This window comes from Lissotriton helveticus, chromosome 2_1, assembly GCF_964261635.1.
Source record: "Lissotriton helveticus chromosome 2_1, aLisHel1.1, whole genome shotgun sequence".
Classification (NCBI taxonomy): domain Eukaryota; kingdom Metazoa; phylum Chordata; class Amphibia; order Caudata; family Salamandridae; genus Lissotriton; species Lissotriton helveticus.
Genome location: NC_136059.1, coordinates 1,016,692,876 through 1,016,714,644, shown reverse-complemented (window position 1 = coordinate 1,016,714,644; position 21,769 = coordinate 1,016,692,876). Strand labels below are relative to the sequence as shown.

Genomic DNA, 21,769 nt, shown 5'->3' with positions numbered 1-21,769 from the left:
ACTCTGCCTACCTTCTACGCTCCACCTCACCTCTATAACGAAGAGGAGAGACTCCATCGGCTAGACCCCAAAAAAGTGTTGTTCTACCAAGACCTCACAAGAGAGTTCAGGGTGACTCTTCGTGTGGTACAAGATGGTGCAGAAATGGACTTTCTTTTGCTGGATAGTGCTCTGCATCAAGATCTGCTATGCATTTGCAAAACACAAACCTCCTGAAGGCTTGCAAGGTCATTCCACCAGAACGAAGGCTGTGACCACTGGGTTAGCTCACGGAGTTCCTGTCCTGGATATCTGTTAGGCAGCAATGTGGGCTTCGCTGCACAAGTTCACAAAGCATTACTGCCTGGACAGTCAGATCTGGCATGATAGGCATTTCACCCATTAAGTCCTACAGGAATGTATTTTATTTTATTTATTTATAAGGTTATATAGCGCTAGAATCGACCCCCAAAGGGGTATCTCTGCACTTAAGCAGAACATGAGGTAGAGGTCTGGCCCCCGCAAGCTAACAGGTGGCGGAAAGAATAGTTTTGAGCATCTTCCTAAAGCGTAGATGGTCTAGGCATTGTCTCAGAGGTAGGGGAAGCTCGTTCCAGTAGTGAGGGCCAAGATAGGAAAGAGCCCTACCTCCCATTCTTATTCTTGTCACTCGGGGTACCATCAGCATCTGTTTAGTGCTTGAGCGGAGAGCTCTAGGGGGAGCATAAGGCTTGAATTTCTCAGAGAGATAAGCGGGGCCTAAGCTGTACAATGCCTTATGTATGGTGCAGCAGATTTTAAACTTAACCCTTTGGCGGATGGGGAGCCAGAGTTGTTCCATCAGAAGAGTGCGAGAAGTGGTTCTCGGTGGGGCATTAAGTACCAATCGTGCTGCCGAATTTTGAACTACCTGCAGTCTGGCCAACGAAGCTTCGTTGGCCGAGACTAACCGGCCGAGAGGAATCAGGGAGCAGAGGGAAGATTCGGCGTAGTAAGCCCATTACATGGAAGCAGGACCCCACAGTTTGATCCGAGTGCTCCTTCATTGTAAGTGCCTGGTCTGGCCGGATCACCAGGTTTTTGACCACTGTCTTGGGTACAGGGTGGGGGCCTAAGTCTACCGGCCACCAGTCAGGTGTCCACAGCTCCACAGAAGGGGTGCCTCTCCAAAGAGTATAATTTCCGTTTTTCCCACATTATACTGGAGGAAATTCTTCCTCATCCAGTGTGATATTGCTCTCATTCCATTGGAGAAGCCCACCCGAACTTCTGAGGTGAGTTTGTTAAATGGGAAGAGTAGTTGGGTGTCATCGGCATATGATATGGGATGAACCCATGGGACCTCAGAAGATTGGCCAAGGGAGCAACATAGATGTTAAATAATGTAGCCCTGAGGTACTCCCTTGGATAATTTTGTTGGGGTTGATCGATAAGGTCCTAAATTGACCACCTGAGAGCGGTCAGATAGAAAACTCTTCATCCATTGTAAAGCTGTTTTTCTTAATCTGACCTCTTCCAGTCTTTTAGTCAAGATGTTATGTGAGACTGGTCGTATAATCCATATAGCAACCCCTCTTATGGGGAGTAATTGCTTGGGTATCTATTCTAAGGTAAGGAATATGCAGTTAGAAGTCCCTATCACATGAACAAGTTACATACCTTTGGAGATTCTATCTAGCCCCAGATTCCTTACCGGCCCAGCCATCCTCCCTGCTCTGTGAACAGACTTTAGCCTCCTCAAGGCCCTAGATTAAGCACCAGTGGTCACTGTTCCTCTTAGCTCTGTGCTGCTGGCATGGAAAGTTGTGAAAAGAAACTGACGTCAGTGCACTGGAGTGGCGCCTATATAGCCACCGTACATGTCACTTTCGGCGTGGACGATGTCTTGTGGAGCCTAACAACACCACTTACTGGTGCGCAGGGGTTCTGCTCACCAATACATTTGTGGATCCAGCCTGCTGCCTGGGGAATATTCTAAGCTGAGGACTCTGCGACTAGTTGGAGTCTCTACAGATAAGGCATTACTGAAGGTAAGTAATTTGTTCTGCGAGTCCCCAGTATGATGGGTTTGGCTGGGGGGTCAAGATAAATGGAAACATTTTCAGATTTGTGGTAAATTTATTGAAAACTTATTTGAATCCCAGACATAAATATTGCATCCTGATCTAAGTTTCATTGTCTCAAATGATAATGAAGAATACTTCTAAGTACTGAAGAAGTTCTTTGGGTGAAGTCATAACAAATATATAAACTATGGATTATAATTTTTCTTTAATATTTTTGTTTTTGCAGGTTTAGAACGTATAAGTTACTTGCATCAGCACCTGAAGAGTCAAGAAATTGAAAGGCAGCTGGTACAAACCAGTGACTACTTGAGACATTCCAGAGAGGTGAGGGTTGAGAAAACAGTATTGTCATGATTACTGTAAAATCACCTTGCATTTATTTTTATTATTTATCCGAACTCAAGTATATAAATCAAAGATTTGCATATTCTGCAAATCTGAGATACCTTAATTTGTTTACAGAATGTAACTTATTTCTAACGTGTTCTCAATTGTTCTTCACAGTAGTAGTGGGGCTATATGCAGTAAGCAAAATGTAACCCCCGTTCTAAGATGTTTAGGTTGTTCTCATACTATCTAACCCGTTACTCACCATATATATTATTCTGAGCTTTCATTTAATTGCATCCATTGTAGTCTAATATTTACTTATAAATACTTGTCTCAAGTGATTATAGACCACGTTCAATACATACTTAAGGCTGCAGAGAGATTAAGGCTCCATGGAGATGCAAGGTCACATCTGGCAAAATTCTGGTCATCATCTTTAACATTGTATTTAAATCACAGATTCAGCTGGCTATCACAACGCCATGCTGAAACTATCAGTCCCTGCAAATCCCCCTATTCTAGGAATTAAATGTGTGACTGCTTTAGCTTTCATGCGACAAGTCAGTTAATAGATGGCGCCCTCTGGCTCAGTTTGAACTCTGATAAAATAGGGGGTCTCTGTTTCCTCAGTCTGTTTCTTTAATCTAATGAACCTTCACAAGAGCATAGCTTTCTGAGCTTAGAAGGTATGTTACCCATGCACCTGTGGATGTGATCATCAGATCATATTTTGTTTTGGGCATCCTATTTGTTGAGCCCTTTCCCAGTATTTGTAGGCTCATACGGAGGTTATCCAGAATGCAGCAGCCTGAATGATTACCAAGGACACATTGTATCTTGTAACTTGTTGCAGAAATTAAACCTGCTTCCCACTTAGCCATGTATCTCTTTTAAATTGCTCTGTAAACTGCATAAATCACTCCACAAGAAAGATCCTCAGTTTCGTTAAAAAAAAAAACAGCTCATTTGTGACATCCTTGGACACGTTGAAATGTTGTAGTTGCTCAGCTGTGGAGATTATGACTTGGTGGCAGAACGTCTTCCCTTCTAACTCTGGCACTTTGCAGTGGTGTTCTTCTTTTCCTTCATTGTATTCCAGGTATTTTAACTGTAAGGAAACATCTGAAAACCTGGTTCTTCTCCAGCTGGTATTCTAAAGCCCTGCAGTTTGTGCTTGACTGTCTCAGCCTTCTTTGCACCAACAACCCTCTCCATGTGTATAAGTACATTGAATAAATCCATAAAATAAAATAGCTGAGTCAATCTAAAGGTTTACTCTACAGTCAAACAGTACACATTATACTGTTTGAAAAGAACTGTTTGACTTCTTTGATAATATTATTCTATATCTGAAATGACAGATGTATATCACTAGACTGGACCCTTGCCACCTGAAGGCGTAAAATGTCAGATCATAAATCAGAAGTTTAATTTACAAACTTTGATGAGGGCTGAATTTGATGTATGTTTGTTGCATTTTACAAAGATGCTTGGTGTGGTGCTGGGTAATGATAGATGTAATGATATTTCTCCTACCTACAGGATCTCAACAATAACATGCTTTGGATGACCAGTCAAAGCAAGCTGAGCAGATACTCTTTGTAAGTATGCAGAATATATTTGATGATTAATGCACAAGGTCATATCAGTATTAACTAAAAAATGTAAACAAACCTCTCAACTCCAACTTAAAGACACTTTTTATCTTGTTACATGTTCTCATCAAAAGGGTTAACACATCTTTTGCGTATAATATCTCTTTGTGACATTTCATTGTAATCATCCTAAACTATAAACATCCAACAGAAGACATTGGGCAGAACCCTTAACATATGTCCAACTTGTCCCAGATAGAACATCTGGTTTGCTTATCAGCATTCTTAAATTTCCAGCAACAATACTCTGTATACAGCACAAGTATAATCACTTTTATAATTAACCTATCTTACAAAAAGGTTAATAGATAGACCCAGTAATACGTCATGCACTGAACGGGGCACCAAATCCATACAGGACCCCATTTAGAATTGGCTGGTAATGGGATGTGAAGATAGAGGGTTGGAGTTACGGAATCTGTGTGATATCTACACTTTAGTTTCTTTTCATTTTGAGTTTTTGGGACTGGAACTTGCAAATACTTACTGGATCCAAACTCTGATCTTAATTCCTGACCCTTTTCCATGCATATATTCCTCCTGGTTTGAGCAGGAGGATAATGTACGCAAAAAAGTATCCTAATTGGGGGGGGGAAATATTCCATATTGAATACACATGACTAAAAATAGCTCTGATAGTTGTCAAAGCTCTGAAAACTCAGCAACACTCCCCCTACCCCACCTGCAATATAAACTTAAGATCCGTTCGGATGAAGTTATCTTAAATATACCAGTTATGTTGTGATATAAAGTATTTATAAAGCGCAATGTATGTTGCAGATTCTTGGCTCTACCTAAACATAACCCAATAAAAATTCCGAAGTCGACGGCAATGATTCACAAGGAGCCTCCACACTCAGGTGGAGGCTCGGGTGGAGGCTCGGTAGTCGTGGTGGGCTCTTCTCAGTCGTGGAACATATAGTGTTCACATTATTTTTAAAAAAAACAGACTTTCATGAAATAATTTAGAATATTGGCTTTTTCATTTCTCTTCTCCATCACCCGTAAGCACTTGGTCGGGATGACTGGAATCAATTATCATCCCCAAGGCTCACTGTTCTCTCTCAAACCCAACAAGGTATCACCCTTCTCCACAAAATATACCCTTCATGAAGCTTTCCTACCCTTAAATTGCAAATCCACATTAAAATAGTCTACCAATGTGTATTCATGACAACCTAATAGAAGAAATGTAGCCAAAACAATACTCTATCATTGGTAATTTGATTCCACAGTACCCTTGAGGTTCAACATCAGGTGGAATAAAATAAACTCCACCCACACCTTGCCAAAGGAACATCAAGGTGTGGTGTGAGACTACACCTTCTAGTTCTAGAATCTCATGATTTCAGGAGCTGTCTGCTTGCCTGTTCATACATTTCATAGAATATAACAATCCTGAATGTACCAACAATTAAAGTTTAGTTGGAGACAAAGGCCTAAAGGTTGATCATTTCTTAACTGTATTGGAAATAATGTCTTAATTGTATTGGAAATTGGCCCTTTCTCGCAAAGTATTGCCAAGATCACTGCATGCACAATCTTATGTGAGATTTCTAATTCTAATGGCTTGTCTATGAAGAAAGAGTAGTCTTTGGTTTCCTTATTTTACAGAGTACTTCTGTGTTGGTATCAAGTTAACAAGATGGTTTTATTGGAAGGAATGCATCACTATTGACCATGAAAAATGGGCATACATTTTCTAACATGTAATCTTTTTTAACAGGTCGGGTGATTCAAATGGAGCAGACAGTAAGTTTAATTTTGTCCATATCTTTGCAGTCAGTTGGAGAGTGTTGTGACTACTAATTTTGTATTTTGCCACCTAATATTTAGTATTATTTGTATAAGAATTGTAATGCATTTTTCAGTTTTCAATGCCTAATCATTCTTCTAGTGCTCATAGTAATTTCCCCTGCATTTTTCTGACCAATTCTATATTGAGGAGATGGAGAAAGGTTGCATGATAGATTTCCTAGGCTGTAAATCTTAATCCATAAATAAAATGGAAGAAAAATTATAAAAATAATGATTATTGAGGAGACCCTAACTCTCTCTATCACTACTGTTTGTGTGACGTCAGACGCCATGCTCCAGAGGCGAAGCTGCCACGGGGGCTCCACAGCTCTGCTCTGTTAACCACTCGCTGATTGCTGACTGCCGCCGCCAGCTGCTGCTGCTTCAGGCCCCCGATACCCTAGACGTCCACCCCACACACCAGTGGGGGTGACAGTCTGCACCACGAAGCTCCCGCACCTCCTCCCGACCCGCATCTGCGAGAGACACTGTGAGGCAAGTGGTTGAGGGTGCGAGATCATCGTAGTGGTGGCGGTGGCATTTAGCAGTTGAGCACAAGCAAGGGGTCTGAGCTCAGGGGTGGGCCAGCCCCATCTGTGGAAGAGTGAGCCAGGAAACTCTGCGGAAGCATCCTGGCTAGGTGTGGCTTACGGGGTCCCCGAGTGCTCCTGCTCGGACCCACCCCCTTCCTCCCCTTCAGCAAGGCTCCTACAGTCTCAGGCACAGAAAACAGTAGCCAGCCTCCGTCTAAGTGGCACCAGCTGACCAAGCTATTCAGCTCAACGCCCAGTGTGGAGCATGGAGAAGCAGAAGCAGGGGGAGGCAGCCCCACAGTGGAGATTCTACATAGAACCTCTACACAGAGCCTCCCATATTAGCCTACCAGCCTCCCACACAAAACTCATTAAAAAGCAAACAAAAGTCAACTAGAAGCCAATAGAAAAGTCAACAAACATCAAACATAAAATTACAGCCTCATCCGGCCTCACCCAGCCTCACCCAGCCACCACATGGGTCTCCCAGGCATCTGCTATTCATCCGCCATCTGCCTAGGCTCTCCAGGGCCACCATCAGCATAGTCCGCTGCCACAGCCCTTTGTCCATCCTGCACCCCAGTGCCCCTTAATACTCAGTTCACCGGAAATAAAGGGGGTATATGGGAGCAGGGGGGATATATAGGGCAAACTACAACATAAGCATCAATACTTTGGAGGCACGGACTAGAGTGCTGATTCTCCAGGAGGCCTAAGGGGTGAACAAGGGTTAAGCCTGTACCCAACCAACCACAACAATTACAACAATAACAACAACACCTGGGCTGTTCGCTCCCATTTCCATATTACAGCCCCAACTCTGTAAGCCTGCAAGGCCCAGCCAAGGGAAAAAAGTTTGGGAGACACCAAGGCACAAAAAACCAGGACCTCTAAAGCGGCCTCTAAAGTATCAACTGCCAGCAACCTCCAGCTACTCTAAGCACTACGCACCCAAGTAGATGAGGTCAGGAAGAACTAGGGTGCCCATCCCCCCAGGACTGGGGAAAAAAGGAAAAAAATAAAAACTCCCGCATTCAGCAAAATGCCAATCTGCAACTCATAGCAACAGACCTGGATCAAAAAGTTATGTCAACACCAAACAGCTCAACGCACGGAACTCATCTAACTCACCCCAAAATCTATACAAAATTCATTTTCTTTAAGGACGCAGGATCTGTTCTCTGCAAAGCAACGCCACTCTCAAAGGTCTGCAAACCCCACTGCTACCCCTACATTTGCAGCTCTCGGCCCCAAGCATATCGCCAAGTAAATCACCACCTGAGGTTGCTTGCCTGGGCATCAGGGATCTAAAGAGCTCAAAAGTGCCATGGCAAACGCAACAGCTAATCAACACATCCCAAAACCCAGGCTGACAGCCCTAGAGGCTGATGGCACCAGGAGATCGATGTGCTCCGAACAAATGGGCAGCCCAAAGGGCCTGCACACCATCGCTGAAAACAACTTGATCTCAACATGGCTTTTAAGAAACTCAATGCTCCAACAACAATGGTAGCAAGTTCATATCAAGTCTCGAGTCCCCACAAATCCAGCACTGGATCCTGCACCAGCAACAGCACTAACACTCTCTCCGGCTTCTGACGGAGGGCCCGCGTGCTCCAGACCTCCCCTAAATATAATCTGCTAACAGGGTGTCTTTCAGTGGACCCTCTCACTGGAAGAGTCTGATCATAAAAGAAATGTGCAGCTTCCACCACCTGGGCTCGGGGCAGGGGACAGCATCACCACGACCAAAGACGGGAGTGACGCCACAGGAGACACAGGGAGTGCGACAAAGGGACTAGCCATAGACATCAATCTTAGCCATATACAGAGGACCAGCACTTACAGCAATCCTGCATTGATATCACAGACAGCAAAGGTAAACTCACCAACCACCTTACCACTGCTTGCACAAGTGAGTCCGCTTATCAATCAAGGAGGTCCATTAGCAGGAACATTGGACCTAACTCAGCAAGAGGAGAGGAAGGCGATCATCTCCTACCTGAACATACAAAAATAGGAAGACATGCTTGCCACTTACTCACCAGACCAGTCACGAAGGGAGCACCCCCCCAAGAGCCAAAATGGGACCCACCATCTAGAGACCTGACCAAAAACAAGTCAAAGGCGGGGGAGTCCCGCAAGGACAAACTGTCAGCACCTGGGCTTCTCTTTTAAACACAATACAGCTGGCCATTGACGCACTTCAATACCAGTCTGAAAAGGCATCCAGCTTTCACTACTGAACACCTTGGCACTCTTCATGGCAGGCATTGATGAGAACTAGGAGACTTGAACGGCTTATTCAAGAGAGCCCAATCCGACGCCCACCTCAGCTGCAGCTGCAGCCAGATCGTTGATAAGCTTTCCACCCTGCCCTCAATGCTAAATAGAATGATAAAGGACATAAAACATGTATCCTCTGGTCCCACCAGTATTTGCCAGGACCATTGCAACATCACACAGGGCATGGCCAATGGTCAAGCAATAACCTTCTTAAACAGCAAGGCTCTGCAAGCCAACCAACAAGAGAGCATGGAGAAGACATGCGGGCATGGTAACGAAGGAGCCCACACCAAATTGACGAAAGACCAACTAGAAGGGCTCAAGCCCCGAAGCTCAACTCTAAACAGCGTCGCCAACAGAAAGGGAAAGGGCGTCACCGGAAGCCCACCCCAATTCCAACAGCCTACTTTTCAATTTTTTCAGGTCACCACAATAAACGGGTCACTAATTCAGGCAAATCAATCCCACAAAAACAAACCCCACGGCAGCCCTAACAATCTCCAGGAACAAGGAGGAACCTCTCCTCTGCCAAACATAAGGTACAAGTGGAAAATAGGGAAGACACAAGGAATTACAGACCAACCCGCTAACCAATATGTCGAATAAGGGCAGTTCCTATCAGGCGCAGCATTGTCAAGTTCTTACAGGAGAGCCTCCCCAACACTCAAAACCTCTGAAAATCCCCAACAGTTGAAGGCAACAGAGGAATGCTCGGAAGTTCAAAGGCCGGCAAATACAATGGGTAAAGCAACCACCATGAATCCAAGCAACAGGCACAGCGGTGAAGGCTCAGGAATTAAAGCTAGGCCAAACTGGCACTCACAGTTTACGCTGGCCCCCTCACCATTCAAAGACCGCACCAGCTGGAGGAGTACAGACAAGGAGGCACAGTACTGTGTGCAAACTACAAATCAGGCACCTTTAGATTTAACAATAGTCAAAATAAATCATGGGAATTCACCGCTGAGAGCACTAAGCATATGAGCGCAAGCCACAAAACAGGCACCTTCAGAGCCATTAATAGTCAACACAAACCCTTGGAATTCACAGTTAAGAGCAATAAGCACACAAGTGTAAACTCAGCCAAAAGAAGCAACTAGCCTTACATACTAATCTCTTGCAACTCGCACAGCTACTGACCATCCGTCAGCACTACAACAACTAAGAACCACGCAGCAATAAACACAGGCTACGCTTTTCTACCCCTTGTTCACTTCTTAAGGTCATCAGGACACCCTTAGCAGAGGCAACATCATAAGGCTAACGAATGCAATTCCAACCCTCGCTGGTCTGAGCTCAACTGATCTACTCTCTATAGAGTTCATCCGCACTGCAAATCCTTTAAGGCCAGAGGCCACAAAGGCAACATGGAAATCAACGAAAATTGCAGAGAAAATCCTAGCAGAACAGGGCACTTTCCAAGCCTGGGGTATTGACATATCCCCATACCAAAAACTAGGGTATCCATTACCCCTCTTAGCACGCAATTCAAGCCCAGCACGAACAACACTCCATGCAAGTACAAGCTCCGTGCTCAGAGGGGCACTGGGAAGATCCCCACAACAGCGGACTAACGGACTGGCGAACCCACGAGAAAGACTCAGGATAGCACAGCTTCTTGGAGTCATTCAGCCTATAATGAATTAATTACCCGAACCATAACTACATGCACAAAAGGGTACTGACGCTATTCACAAGATGAAGGCAGAAGATTATAGGAGGCGCCATTCAGTTTATGCTTGTGGAACATCAATGGTCTATCAACAAAAATAGAGGACCCGGACTTCCTGCGATATGTCAGTGACTTCGGCATAATCATGCTGCAAGAAACCTGGCTCACGTACCCACATCATATTCAGGGCTTTATGTGCTTCACCACACCAGCCACAAGGGGAGGAAATTTGGACACCGGTCTGGGGGGCTCGCTACTTACATATCTACAACGAATATACCATCAGCAGCGCTCATGGGCTTTACCTCAGGAGCTACAATAGCAGTTAAAATCACCATATCCCTCCAGGGCAAAGAAACGGAGGTGGGCCTAAGTAACACATATATCTATCCAAAACAAAAAATTGAAAGATTCAAAAAGGCTAACCGACCAAGTAACAAGGTATGCAATATAGATGAAAACCTCAGTTTATCTTGTCAGGGGACCAAAACCAATACCTTTTCGGAACATCAGGGGAGAAGAGGCTACAATGCAAACTGCAATTTATAACACCCCAACCCAATGCGCACCAACATACAGAAGGAAGAGCTGCAGGAAAAGCTGCCTTCTAGACCATCTAAACCTCTTAGCCCTCAATGGCAGATTCCCCGACAATTCACCTCCTGTAGAATCATTTTACTCCACAACAACAAGCTCCATATTGGACTACACGTTCGTAAACCTTTCATTGTTCACACATTTCTCTGGGTTCAGAATGGGGGACAAGGGGGAGAGCGACCACCACCCACAAGAACTGCAGTTAACAGTCACTGCTTCTAGCACTATCAAGCAAGATCTAACCCTGGGGTCTACCTACACCTCCAACCTAAGAAGGATCAAATGCTCAACAACTAATGCAGAATCTCAGGCAGTTGTAGCGATCAAACTCTTTAAATCACAAATGACAAGTTCAAAAGATCAAATAGCCCATTGGGGACACTTCACAGCCACACTTTTAGACTGTCAGGCTGCCATCCACAGTCGGAAAAGTGCACTCCCAGGCCTCAAGACGGAGAAACAGAATCCCGTAAGGTCAATGAAATCGCCTCAAGCGCCTCATAAAAGTTAACAAACAGCACAATGCGCAGGCTGAAAAAACACCCTGGTGACGCAAACATACGCTCACTGCTCAGGGACCAAAGGACCTCACTCAGAAAACTGAAAAGGGACACCAACAAAGATCAAGTCAATGCACTCTGGGCAAAACTTTAATTTAAATCACGACAGCGCCCGCTTTTGGAAAACTGTGAACGGGATAATCCATTCTCATCATGAGGGAATCTCGTCACACATTTCGGAAGAAATTTGAGTGGAATTTCTCATCAAGCACTTCAATAACCAATTGAAAGGCAGCGGAATACAAGATCGCAACAGCTGGCCAACAGAGGGCCACAGAGGACCACATAGGAGTACGCAATAATAAGACGTCGGAGCTGAAGATGCCAGCCATTGAAGTTACTCCACCCTGCGCAGCCAGCAGCCCACTGTCACTGCTGATAAAAAAGCAGATCCCAAAAGGGAGAAGAGAAGGGGCAGCGGGACCAAAAGGTATTCCACCTGGACTGTTCAAAGCCAAGTCGGATGATTGGGCCGACATCCTGCAACCTCTTTTCCTGGAATTCAGGCTTTTAAAAAGAATACAAGAATCATGGAAGGGTTCAACAATCGTGCCAATCCACAAAAAAGACATTAAGGCAGAGCCAAGTGACTATCGGCTAGTAGCATTAATAGACAATGAAGCAAAATACTTTGCCGGCACTGACCTGGAGGACCTCACTAACTGGGCGGAAGCAAACAAGATAATACCGATAAACCAGAGAGACTTTCGTAAAACAGCTGGGACATCAACAAATATTCTAGCTCTCTCTTTACTGATTGACTCAGCAAAAACATCCAACCTTCCTCTGCACCTATGCTTCATCGATTTCAGCGCTGCATTTGATAACGTGGAGGGGGCATACTGTGGGGGAAGCTGGTGCGCCATTGAATCCCACAGCCAATTTTAAACATCTTGGCACTTCTCCATACAGATACCTGGGTGCAGGTGAAGCTAGGCAGCGGTACTCACCTCTCCTCAAAGGTCCCTACGACCAAAGGACTGAAGCAGGGCTGTGTGCTTGCTCCCACACTGTTCAACATATTTATGGCTGACCTTCCAAAAGCACTCGTCATCCGCAACTCACATGCACCCAAGCTAGGAGGCAAAGTACTGACCAACCTTATGTATGCAGATGATGTAGTTCTGCTCAGTCACACATACGTGGGTTTTCAACATCTACTAATGGAAATGCAGAACTACACAACAGAAAACAACTTAAAATCAACTTTAGCAAGACTCGGTCAATGTCCGTAAATAACAAAAGAAACCGGCAGAGGAAATGGTATCTGGGAGGCACACAACTCAAACCATCCCAGGAATACAAATACCTGGGAGTCATAATCGACAAGGAAAGGACATTCACGCGCCAAAAAGACGAAATAAGAAGGAGAGGGTTTGTTATTGCACTATCTATGAAAAACCTCACAAACAAGCTGACGGGGCAAACACTGAGCCTGCTTCTGAAGGTAGCTCAAGCCAAACTACTTCCTACGATCACCTACGGCAGCGAAGTAATGGAGGTAGAGACACCAAAGCAATAGATAGCACTCTGGTCAAAGCTTACAGAACCATGCTATTATACCCGCTCAAATAAGGCTGGAGTTTGGACATCTACAACAATCACTGGCCAGGCATGGATTTTATATTATCTGCTGGCATAAGATCAGAGCTGCTGCCCCAAACTCCATAAATCAATTGCTATGGCATGAAATCCAGCACAGGGAATCCTCCCACGCGAGAAGCTACCTGCAGACATCTTTGGATACTACTAGGCTCACGGAACTCTGGAATACACAACTCGGCCACCTGACCTTCAAAAAACTGGCTTTGACATGCATAAAAAAATCTCATTGGTAGATGACAAGGAAATGTTCTCAGCCAGAACGCATAGTACCTGAATGACCCTAAATACCTACAAAACACTTGCACTGCAGAAGTACTTTAATTAGGGCTGTCCCAAATCCATAAAAATAAAATTCTTAAATTATAGGCTGGGCATCCTTCCATGCAGTCCGCACCTTCCACCTTGGCAGAGGGCAATAACCCAAAACACTTGCAGGCTGTGCAACACTACTCAAGGAGACATCTTACATTTAATTTGCACATTCAAGGACGAACAGTCACAACTGCTAAAAGACCCCTTCAAGCAGAAAGGCATCCACACTAGGAGGCAAGCAGTGCTGCCATGCTTTAATCCGAGGGGCACGAAACTGAACTACAGAATGGTAAAGTTTATTATGTTGGCCGAACAAACAATGCTTAAATTAACAGCCCAATCTCGGCCACAGAAGTAAGAAGCTGCCTTGGAGAACTCGGCATACAAACTGGGTGTGGATTCTCTCGATTTTATCAAGAAAAGGGGCACCTTCCACACCCTTTATAACTTTGAGCAGGTTATAACAACTGAACTTTACGCAATGTATGGCACCTTATCACTCGCACGCCTGACATTAGCAAAGCTCAGGGATTGCATTGCACTTTATCCTGTGAATCAGTCGATTCTCGCAATCGCTCGCATTGATAATATTTAACTATTGTAGAGCATTTTTAGTATTTGTTTTATCAATTTTATTGGTGTATTATATTAACTCTAATGCATTTCCTCTTTTAAAAAAAAATGTTTCAATGGTTTTCAGTAACTATGCAAAATAAACTAAACTGGAAACTAAACTATCACTACATATACCCACCTAGAACCGGAAATCAAAGAGAGGATATGCTGATCCATTCCTTCATTGAGGAGCCCTGTTTTCCATGGCTCCAGCTTAGCCTTGTGACTTCCATAGGCATTTGAAGGTGAATAGTAGTGTTTTGTTATTTACTCTTGACTGCGGCATATTTTTATGCAACAATATCCGATTAGGTACTACTTTTTTGTTTTTAATAGCCAGAAACTTGTTGTTTTTGCTTCACGAACCCAAGGGGTGCCATTAAGCTAAGGTCCACCAGCAGTCTCGTTGTCTTGCTGTGTTTACTTCATCTGCAACATTGGGTAGTTGAAAGTGTGAGAGGTTACTTACTAGTCATTTTCTAGTTTCAAATGTATTTCCCTCCTTCCACAGTTGATACCTTTTCAGTATTACATTTCCAAATCATGGCACAATAATAGACTTTCTAGACCATATGCATCACTGACGTTGATAATGTGCCAATCGAAGACAGATAGCCAATTAGACTGCAACCACCCTATAACCCACTGAGCAGGACTTGAGTGAGATGTGTTCTATGTAACAAGCAATCCTGTGAGATACACAGGAATAGTTAGGTGAACCCAAACCCTCGTTTTTATGGAAAGACCCATTCAAGAACAATGGAAAACCAAGGATTTATTTGAAAGATTATTTTAAAACCAAAATCCTATTTTAGAGCATACATTATTACTCCTAACTATTATGAAACTTAACAAACCAGTGACAGCAATGTGTATCAGAAGTGTGAATAGCAACAAATATTGCAATATTGTGATAACATATTAATGTTTCTTTTATATTAGTATCTCCAACCCACCCACTTTTTTCTTAGTTACGTTTTGGCACCCAAAAGATGCCTGATTCAAGTTTCAAAGATGGTTTATACCTCCATACCTCTACCAAACAATAGAACGAATGATCAGCAAAGTAACAGTGTAAGAATTGGGTTAATAGTTGAGACGGGGTACAAGGGGGCGTGGCCAGGCAACATGACTGGCAGGACGTGAGCTCCGCCAGCTCCCGTCCGACGGACCCGAAAAATCCTGAAATTAATCCTGTCCAGGCATCTTTAGTGGACTAATTCGACTGCCGGAGATCCCCTTGTCCTGGAGACCCCCTGGCTGGCGACTGGTTGCGACGGCGCCCGCGAATCCTGTGGAAGGGAGAGCTGTTACGGAGGGGCCCGGCTGAGCATCTACGCAAGGCCGGGGATCGCGGCCTGGTGCGGAGGGGTGCAGTGGAAGTGGCCTCTCTGGGCTCCCTGGTGCCGGCCGTGTTCTCGTTTCATCGGCGGAGCCTGCTGCCATCTGGGGCTCCGCCGTTTCAGCGCCTGTGAAGCCCCGGAGGGCTCTCCGGGAGCGCTCGGCTCGGTTCGGGACCTGTCGGGGGATCAGAGGTGAGGCGCGGCACCCGCCCTCTCGCCCGGAGGCTGCAGAGTGATCTGCGGGGTGCTCCCCTGCCCGGATCGATGCCCCTGGAGCCGGGACTTGGAGGCTTACGTGGAGTCCAGGGCGGAGTGGCCTTGTGTCCCGCCCGGTGGCTCTGAACTCTGGAGCTGAGGCCCTGCAGGGCTGGGCCGCCATCTTGTCCGCGGCATAGCGGAGACGCAGGCTGCCTTGGGGCCTGTGTGCGGCGGGGGTTTACGGACCCCAGCGGAGGCGTTGTGCTGCTTTCCCCCCCCCGCCCAGGGGGTCGGGTGCCTGGGCGCCTCCGTGTTGGGCCGTGGAAAAGGGAAGAAGGGAGCCGATCTCCGGTGTCCCTGACTCGACGCTTGGTGGAGCCGTTTCTCTCCGCTGCTGCTGGGCCCCGGCCTCCCTGGAGTGTGCTGGTTCCCCTGGGCCCCTCCGGCGGCCTGGTGGGGAGGAGGCTGCTAGATCGCGCTCCGGCTGCTCCTGAGAGACTGTTTCCTTGGCTGGTGGCCCTTGGGTGATTGACTGGAGGCCCGGTCTCCCCACGGGGGCTCAGCATTGTGGGCAGGCCTCCCGGATCTCCAGGTGCCTGAAGAGCCGTACGTCCATGGGAATGGAGGACTAGTGGAGTGTTAGCCCATTACGACACCCTTGATCCCTGCATTGGCCTGCCGGATCTGAACCTCGCCGCTTGCTGGACGGAGGAGGTGGGGTGCATCCTGTATTCGCTCTCCTGGGACCCCTGGATCCGTCCAATTCCTGACCGCTCCAAGGCTGAGCGGGTGGTCGACTTCAACTCCCCCCCGCCGATGCCGCTGCTCTGAGGGGGCAAGGGTGGTCCTCATAGCCTTCGGCGCAGGTGTGTGGGCCTGCCTTGATGCGGCCTGGGGTCCTCTTGCTCCTCGAGGAACTGCCTGGAGCCCTGAGGCGGGGAGACAGGGGGTACGAGAAATCTCGGAGTCACCCAGAGAGGGATTGTTGAGTCCTGTTGCCACCGGCGATGCGTAAAGACAGGATGTCGAAGTCCACCCAGCCCAACACAATCACGCAATACACTACCCAGAGGCTGCCCTCACAAAGAATTACCCGTCAGACTGGCCAAGAGGAGGGTGCGGAGGGGCCGGCGGAACCATCCAGAGCTGAACTGCTGAAAGCTATACAGGGCTCTCACACTGCGCTTGAGCGGCAGATCGAGACAGTTTCTATTGATGTCAACCTCTTGCGCACGGATCTCCGTAAGGTGGCGGATAAGGTCTCTGACGCTGAGAGCAATATCACTCAACTGCAGGGTGAGGTGGCCTCCCTCAAGAAAACGGTAACGACCCTCACGACTACGACACTTGCCCTGGAGAAGAGGACGCGGAGAGTAGGGCACGCCGTAGTAACATCAGGGTCCTAGGTGTGCCGGAACGATTGGAGGCGGGCAACGCCGAACGTTATCTGGAAACTTGGATTCGGACCCACCTGTGCCCACAGGGACTATCCAGTGTCTTTGTTATCGAACGGGCGCACAGGGCCCTGGTGCCGCCGCCGCCGCGCCCGGGGGAACCCCCGAGAGCACTTATCGCCAAGATATTGAACTACAAGGACCGGGACTGTATACTGAGGGCGGCAAGGGAAACGGACAACCTCACTATTGAAAACAGCCGCATCTCCATATATCCGGACTACACCCAGCAGGTACAGGAGCAGCGGAAATCTTACCTGGCCGTGAAACTGAAGCTCCGGGAGATGAAGCTGCAGTATATGCTCTTGTACCCAGCTAAGCTCAAAGTACTCTCACAAGGTCGTGCTCATTTTTTCGAATCCCCGGCGGAGGTCTGGGAGTGGCTAGAGATACGCGGCGATGATCTACCACCGGGAGAACGAGGAGGTCCCCGGGAGACGTGGGGCACCTGCCCTCAGCGACGAAGCCGCGGGAGACGACGGCGCCGATCTGCCTCAATGGATCCTGCAGAGCCTAGAATCATGGTGGGTGAGGATGGCGTTCTCCTGCTGGGACCACCCGGGGGGGAGGCGGGCCCGGAGTCTCTGCTCAGGTCTCTCCCTGGGGACACTTTGGTTCCGGACACCCTGCAAGATACGGTGCCCACCACAGACACCGAGGCACCGGTGATTCCTGAGACCGGACTACCCGAGACAATGACGCAGCCGGTCCCATCCTGAGGTACTTGTAAACTCTGCAATGTTGTCCTTGGTGTGGGAGGAACTTTGATGCCCTTGCTGATCCTTTGTGAGGCGGGTGGGCTCCGCGGTTTGCTCGGGATGATGGGATGGAGCGGAGGACTTGCATCCAGTTGAGGGGGAATCTAAGGCGGGGTAACTGTATGCTCTGTTGTAGTATCTTGCCTGAGATTTGCTATGTAAGTCTGGGTCTAGCGGGGAGCTGGGAGGGGGGTGGGTGGGGAGTACCGGTTGGGTTGGTGTGTGTGTGGAGTTGTATGGAACGGATGGGGTGGCTGTGCACATCCTGGCACTGGCAGGGGGAGGGCAAGGTAGCATGTTTTATGGTTTTCACTGCCTGTTTCCTTGTGGGTGGGGGTGGTTGGGTGTGTTCTGGGGGAGTTGAGGGGTTTGGGGCTTTCAAAGGTTGGGGGATGATTGTTGTTGGCATCGAGGCACCGTTCAGGGTCACAAGCGGGGGAACCCACTGGAATGCGCTTAGTACCCCGGAAGGGCATCAACACAGGCCATGGGTTATAAGTTGATGACATGGAACGTGCGGGGGCTAGGCACCTGCACCAAGAGACATAGGGTCCTGTCCTTCCTCCGCCGCCACGGAGTCGCCATCGCATGTCTGCAGGAACCGCATCTAACAGATGAGGGTGCTCAAAAACTGGCTAAAAAATGGAGAGATCAGGTGTTCCACTCCTCCTTCTCTACCTATGCTAGGGGGGTATTGATCTGGGTGGCCCCCGGGGTACCCTTTGCAGTACAATATGTAGAGGCTGATATAGAGGGTAGGTACCTGCTACTGCGGGTGAAGCTAGATGGAAGGGATTTAGCGATCTTACATTCATATGCGCACAATGTTGATGACCCTGACTTCTTCTCCCGGCTCCAGGATGTCCTGGTTTTGGAGCTTGATGCCCCCCTCCTTTGGTTTGGGGACTTTAATTGTGTGTTAGACTCGGAGTTGGACAGGCATCCCCCCAGGGCCGGCACGAAACCTCGTATGACGGCGAACCTTCGGGAAGTGATGGCTAATCTGGGGCTTGTAGACATATGGCGACAGCACCATCCCTCACAAAAATTGTATACCTGCTACACTCCGACACATAATACGCATAGCAGACTGGACAGGGTCCTCGCTGCGAATAGGGACGTGTCCCTCTCCCTGACGGTCACCCACCAGGCCCGCTTCTTGTCAGACCATTCCCCGGTGACGTGCGTAGCCCAGTGGCTTGTCCGGCCATCTCGTCCTCGGATCTGGAGGATGCCGGGGGATCTATTACAAGACCCAGTGGGTAAAGCCCATGTGGAGACAGCTCTTACTGATTATTTGGATTTGAACTGGGGTGGAGCTGACTTGTCCTATGCGGTCAAATGGGATGCCATGAAAGCTGTGGTGCGTGGTTCGTGCATGGGCCTGACCTATGGTGTCCGGAAGCAATTACTCCGTGACCTGGGTAAGGCGGAGGACCGCCTACGGAACTGTCAGGCTCTTTCGGACCCAGACGACCCGGATTTGGAGTCGGAGAGGTCGGCCAAGGAGGAGGTCCAGGACATACTGACCAGGCTGGATAAGTACACTCTGGGCCAGTATCGTCAGCGACTCCATCGCGAAGGGGATAAGGCTGGGAGACTACTGGCCTGGATTCTTAAGAGAGAATTCGCCCCGGAACGGATAGCTGCTCTGCGCAACCCTGCGGGGGACCTCGTACATTCGGAGGCGGGTATCCTGGGGGTTCTACGGGCCCATTTACAGGCAGTATATGCTGCAGACCCCTCGGTTACGGAGTCCGGTTCTCAGGCTCACCTTCGGGGATTGCCCCTCCAGACTTTATCGGAGGAGGCGGAGAAGGAGTTAGAGGTCCCCTTATCCCTACATGAGCTCAAGGTCGCGCTGGCCAGTCTGCCGCGGGCCAAGACCCCTGGAGGGGATGGGTTTCCCCCGGAATTCTACCAGACATTTGAGGAGGCCCTAGCCCCCCGGCTCCTGCAGCTCTATGGTGAGGCGCTGGAGAGTGCCGCCCTCCCCCCCACTATGAATCAGGGGGAGGTGTGCATGATTCTCAAACCCGGAGGCGACAGCTGCGACCCTGCAGCGTATCCGCCCATTACTCTCATCAACACGGACGCAAAACTTCTCACGAAAATGTTAGCTAATTGTCTGGCACCGCACATGGCGCATCTTGTGCATCAGGATCAATGCGGCTTCATTTCCGGTCGCAACAGTGCGATGAACCTCCGCCGGTTGAACCATATTATACACGAGGTGCGCGATAGTCAGGACCCCCAGGTCCTGGTGTCCATAGATCTGGCCAAGGCATTCGACACGGTGGATTGGCGGTATCTACTGGAAGTGCTTCGAATGGTGGGTCTGGGCCCCATCTACTGTAACTGGATCCGGATCCTTTATGGGTCACCTCGAGCTCGGATTCGCCTCGGCGCAGCCCGATCAGAAGACTGGCCCCTGGGCAGGGGCACGCGGCAGGGGTGCCCCCTCTCGCCGCTGCTCTTTGCCTTGGCAATTGAACCCTTGGCGGTCCTAGTGCGGATGGAAATGGCACAGTGGGGTGCCAGGGTGGGGGACACCGTCAATGTGGTCCCCCTGTACGCAGATGATGCTCTATTTTACCTAACTTCCCCGAATGAGTCGCTGCCACTTTTGCTGCAGCTATTGGATCGCTTCGGCGCGGCCTCGGGTCTCCGGATTAATCCTGATAAATCCCTCATTTTCCCCTTGGCGGGATATGACCCCGACCAGCGGGCGCACCTCCCACATCTGGGGTTGCGATGGGAACTGGAAGCCTTCCGATATCTGGGCGTCCAGGTGGCGCCGACGGATGACCAATTGCTGGCCCGCAATACCGGGCGCGTGGTGCGATCCCTTCAGCAGTCAGTCTCGTTCTGGAACACGCTTCCGCTTTCCCTCATGGGACGATTGGCGGTGGCTAAAATGGTGATGCTCCCGCGACTGCTGTGCGTCTTACAGAATTCGCTGTGCCCGATCCCGACAAGCCTGTTTCGCACACTTGACTCACTGCTTACGTCATTACTCTGGGCGGGTAAGCGCAGTAGAATTGCTTTGCGCACTATCGTCCGGAGTCGGGAGGAGGGAGGTCTAGAGGCTCCAAGATTCGACCTATACTATTTCGCGGCACAGCTCCACCCAGCTGCGCGCTGGTTCTCCGGCACGGCTAACTGGGAATTGGCCCTCTTGGCAGGACGGACTGATGAGGAGACCCTCCAGGTAGCACTGATGCAAGGACGGGGAGCGGATGTGTCCTTACCCTATGTGGTGAGGCACGCTGCAACGATCTGGCAAAGGTTCGTAGAGAAAATCCTGAGGCGAGCCCCTTTCCATAGGGAATTGCCAGTGTGGATTCTGGCGCCTGTAGTGCGGATGGCAGAACACATGTCCTTCCGATCCTGGAGGGAGGAGGGATGTGAAACGTTGGCGGACCGGTGCCTGGATGACTCCTTTGTAACCTTCGAGGGGGCCACGGCAGCCTTTGGCCTGACGGAGGGGCATTACCTACATTATAGGGGACTGCAGGATATGGCGCGAGTGACCTGGCCGCAGTTCCCGGAGGCGCCTCCGATGTCGCACACCCTTAACATCCTCTTTTCCTGTGGCAGGGGCCGACGGCTCACTGCGTTGTTGTATGCCGCGATGCGGAGGGACTCAGATCCTCCACATCGGTCTCCCCGGCTTGGGCTGCATAGGAGGCGGATCTCGGGATCCCGCTGGAACCCGACCGGCGCAAACGAATCGGCACATTGACCCGTATGGTTTCGTGTAACGCACGATTCAAGCTCATCCACTTAAATTTTATGCACCGCACCTATATTTACCCCAGTGTCCTTACACCGCATCTCCAACGACCGACGAGACGACTGCCCTAGATGTGGACAGAGTGGGGCGGGTTTTTTCCATCTAGGCTGGGAGTGCCCGCCGGTAGCGACCTTCTGGGGGCAGGTGGTTGGGCGCATCAGGCAGATTACGGGACTCCGGATCGCCTTGGATCCACTACATTGTCTGTTGGCC

The 21,769-nt window shown here is 48.7% G+C and overlaps 1 protein-coding gene across 1 annotated transcript in view; it reads left to right on the top strand.

The window, feature by feature from the left end:
- The window catches only part of TRPM6 (transient receptor potential cation channel subfamily M member 6), a 730,325-nt gene that overhangs the window by 620,533 nt on the left and 88,023 nt on the right, over nucleotides 1-21,769 (top strand). The window contains exons 29-31 of the mRNA XM_078675782.1: nucleotides 2,272-2,369; nucleotides 3,918-3,976; nucleotides 5,757-5,782. Coding sequence (XP_078531908.1) covers nucleotides 2,272-2,369; nucleotides 3,918-3,976; nucleotides 5,757-5,782 — 183 coding nt within the window. The remainder of the gene's footprint in view (nucleotides 1-2,271; nucleotides 2,370-3,917; nucleotides 3,977-5,756; nucleotides 5,783-21,769) is intronic.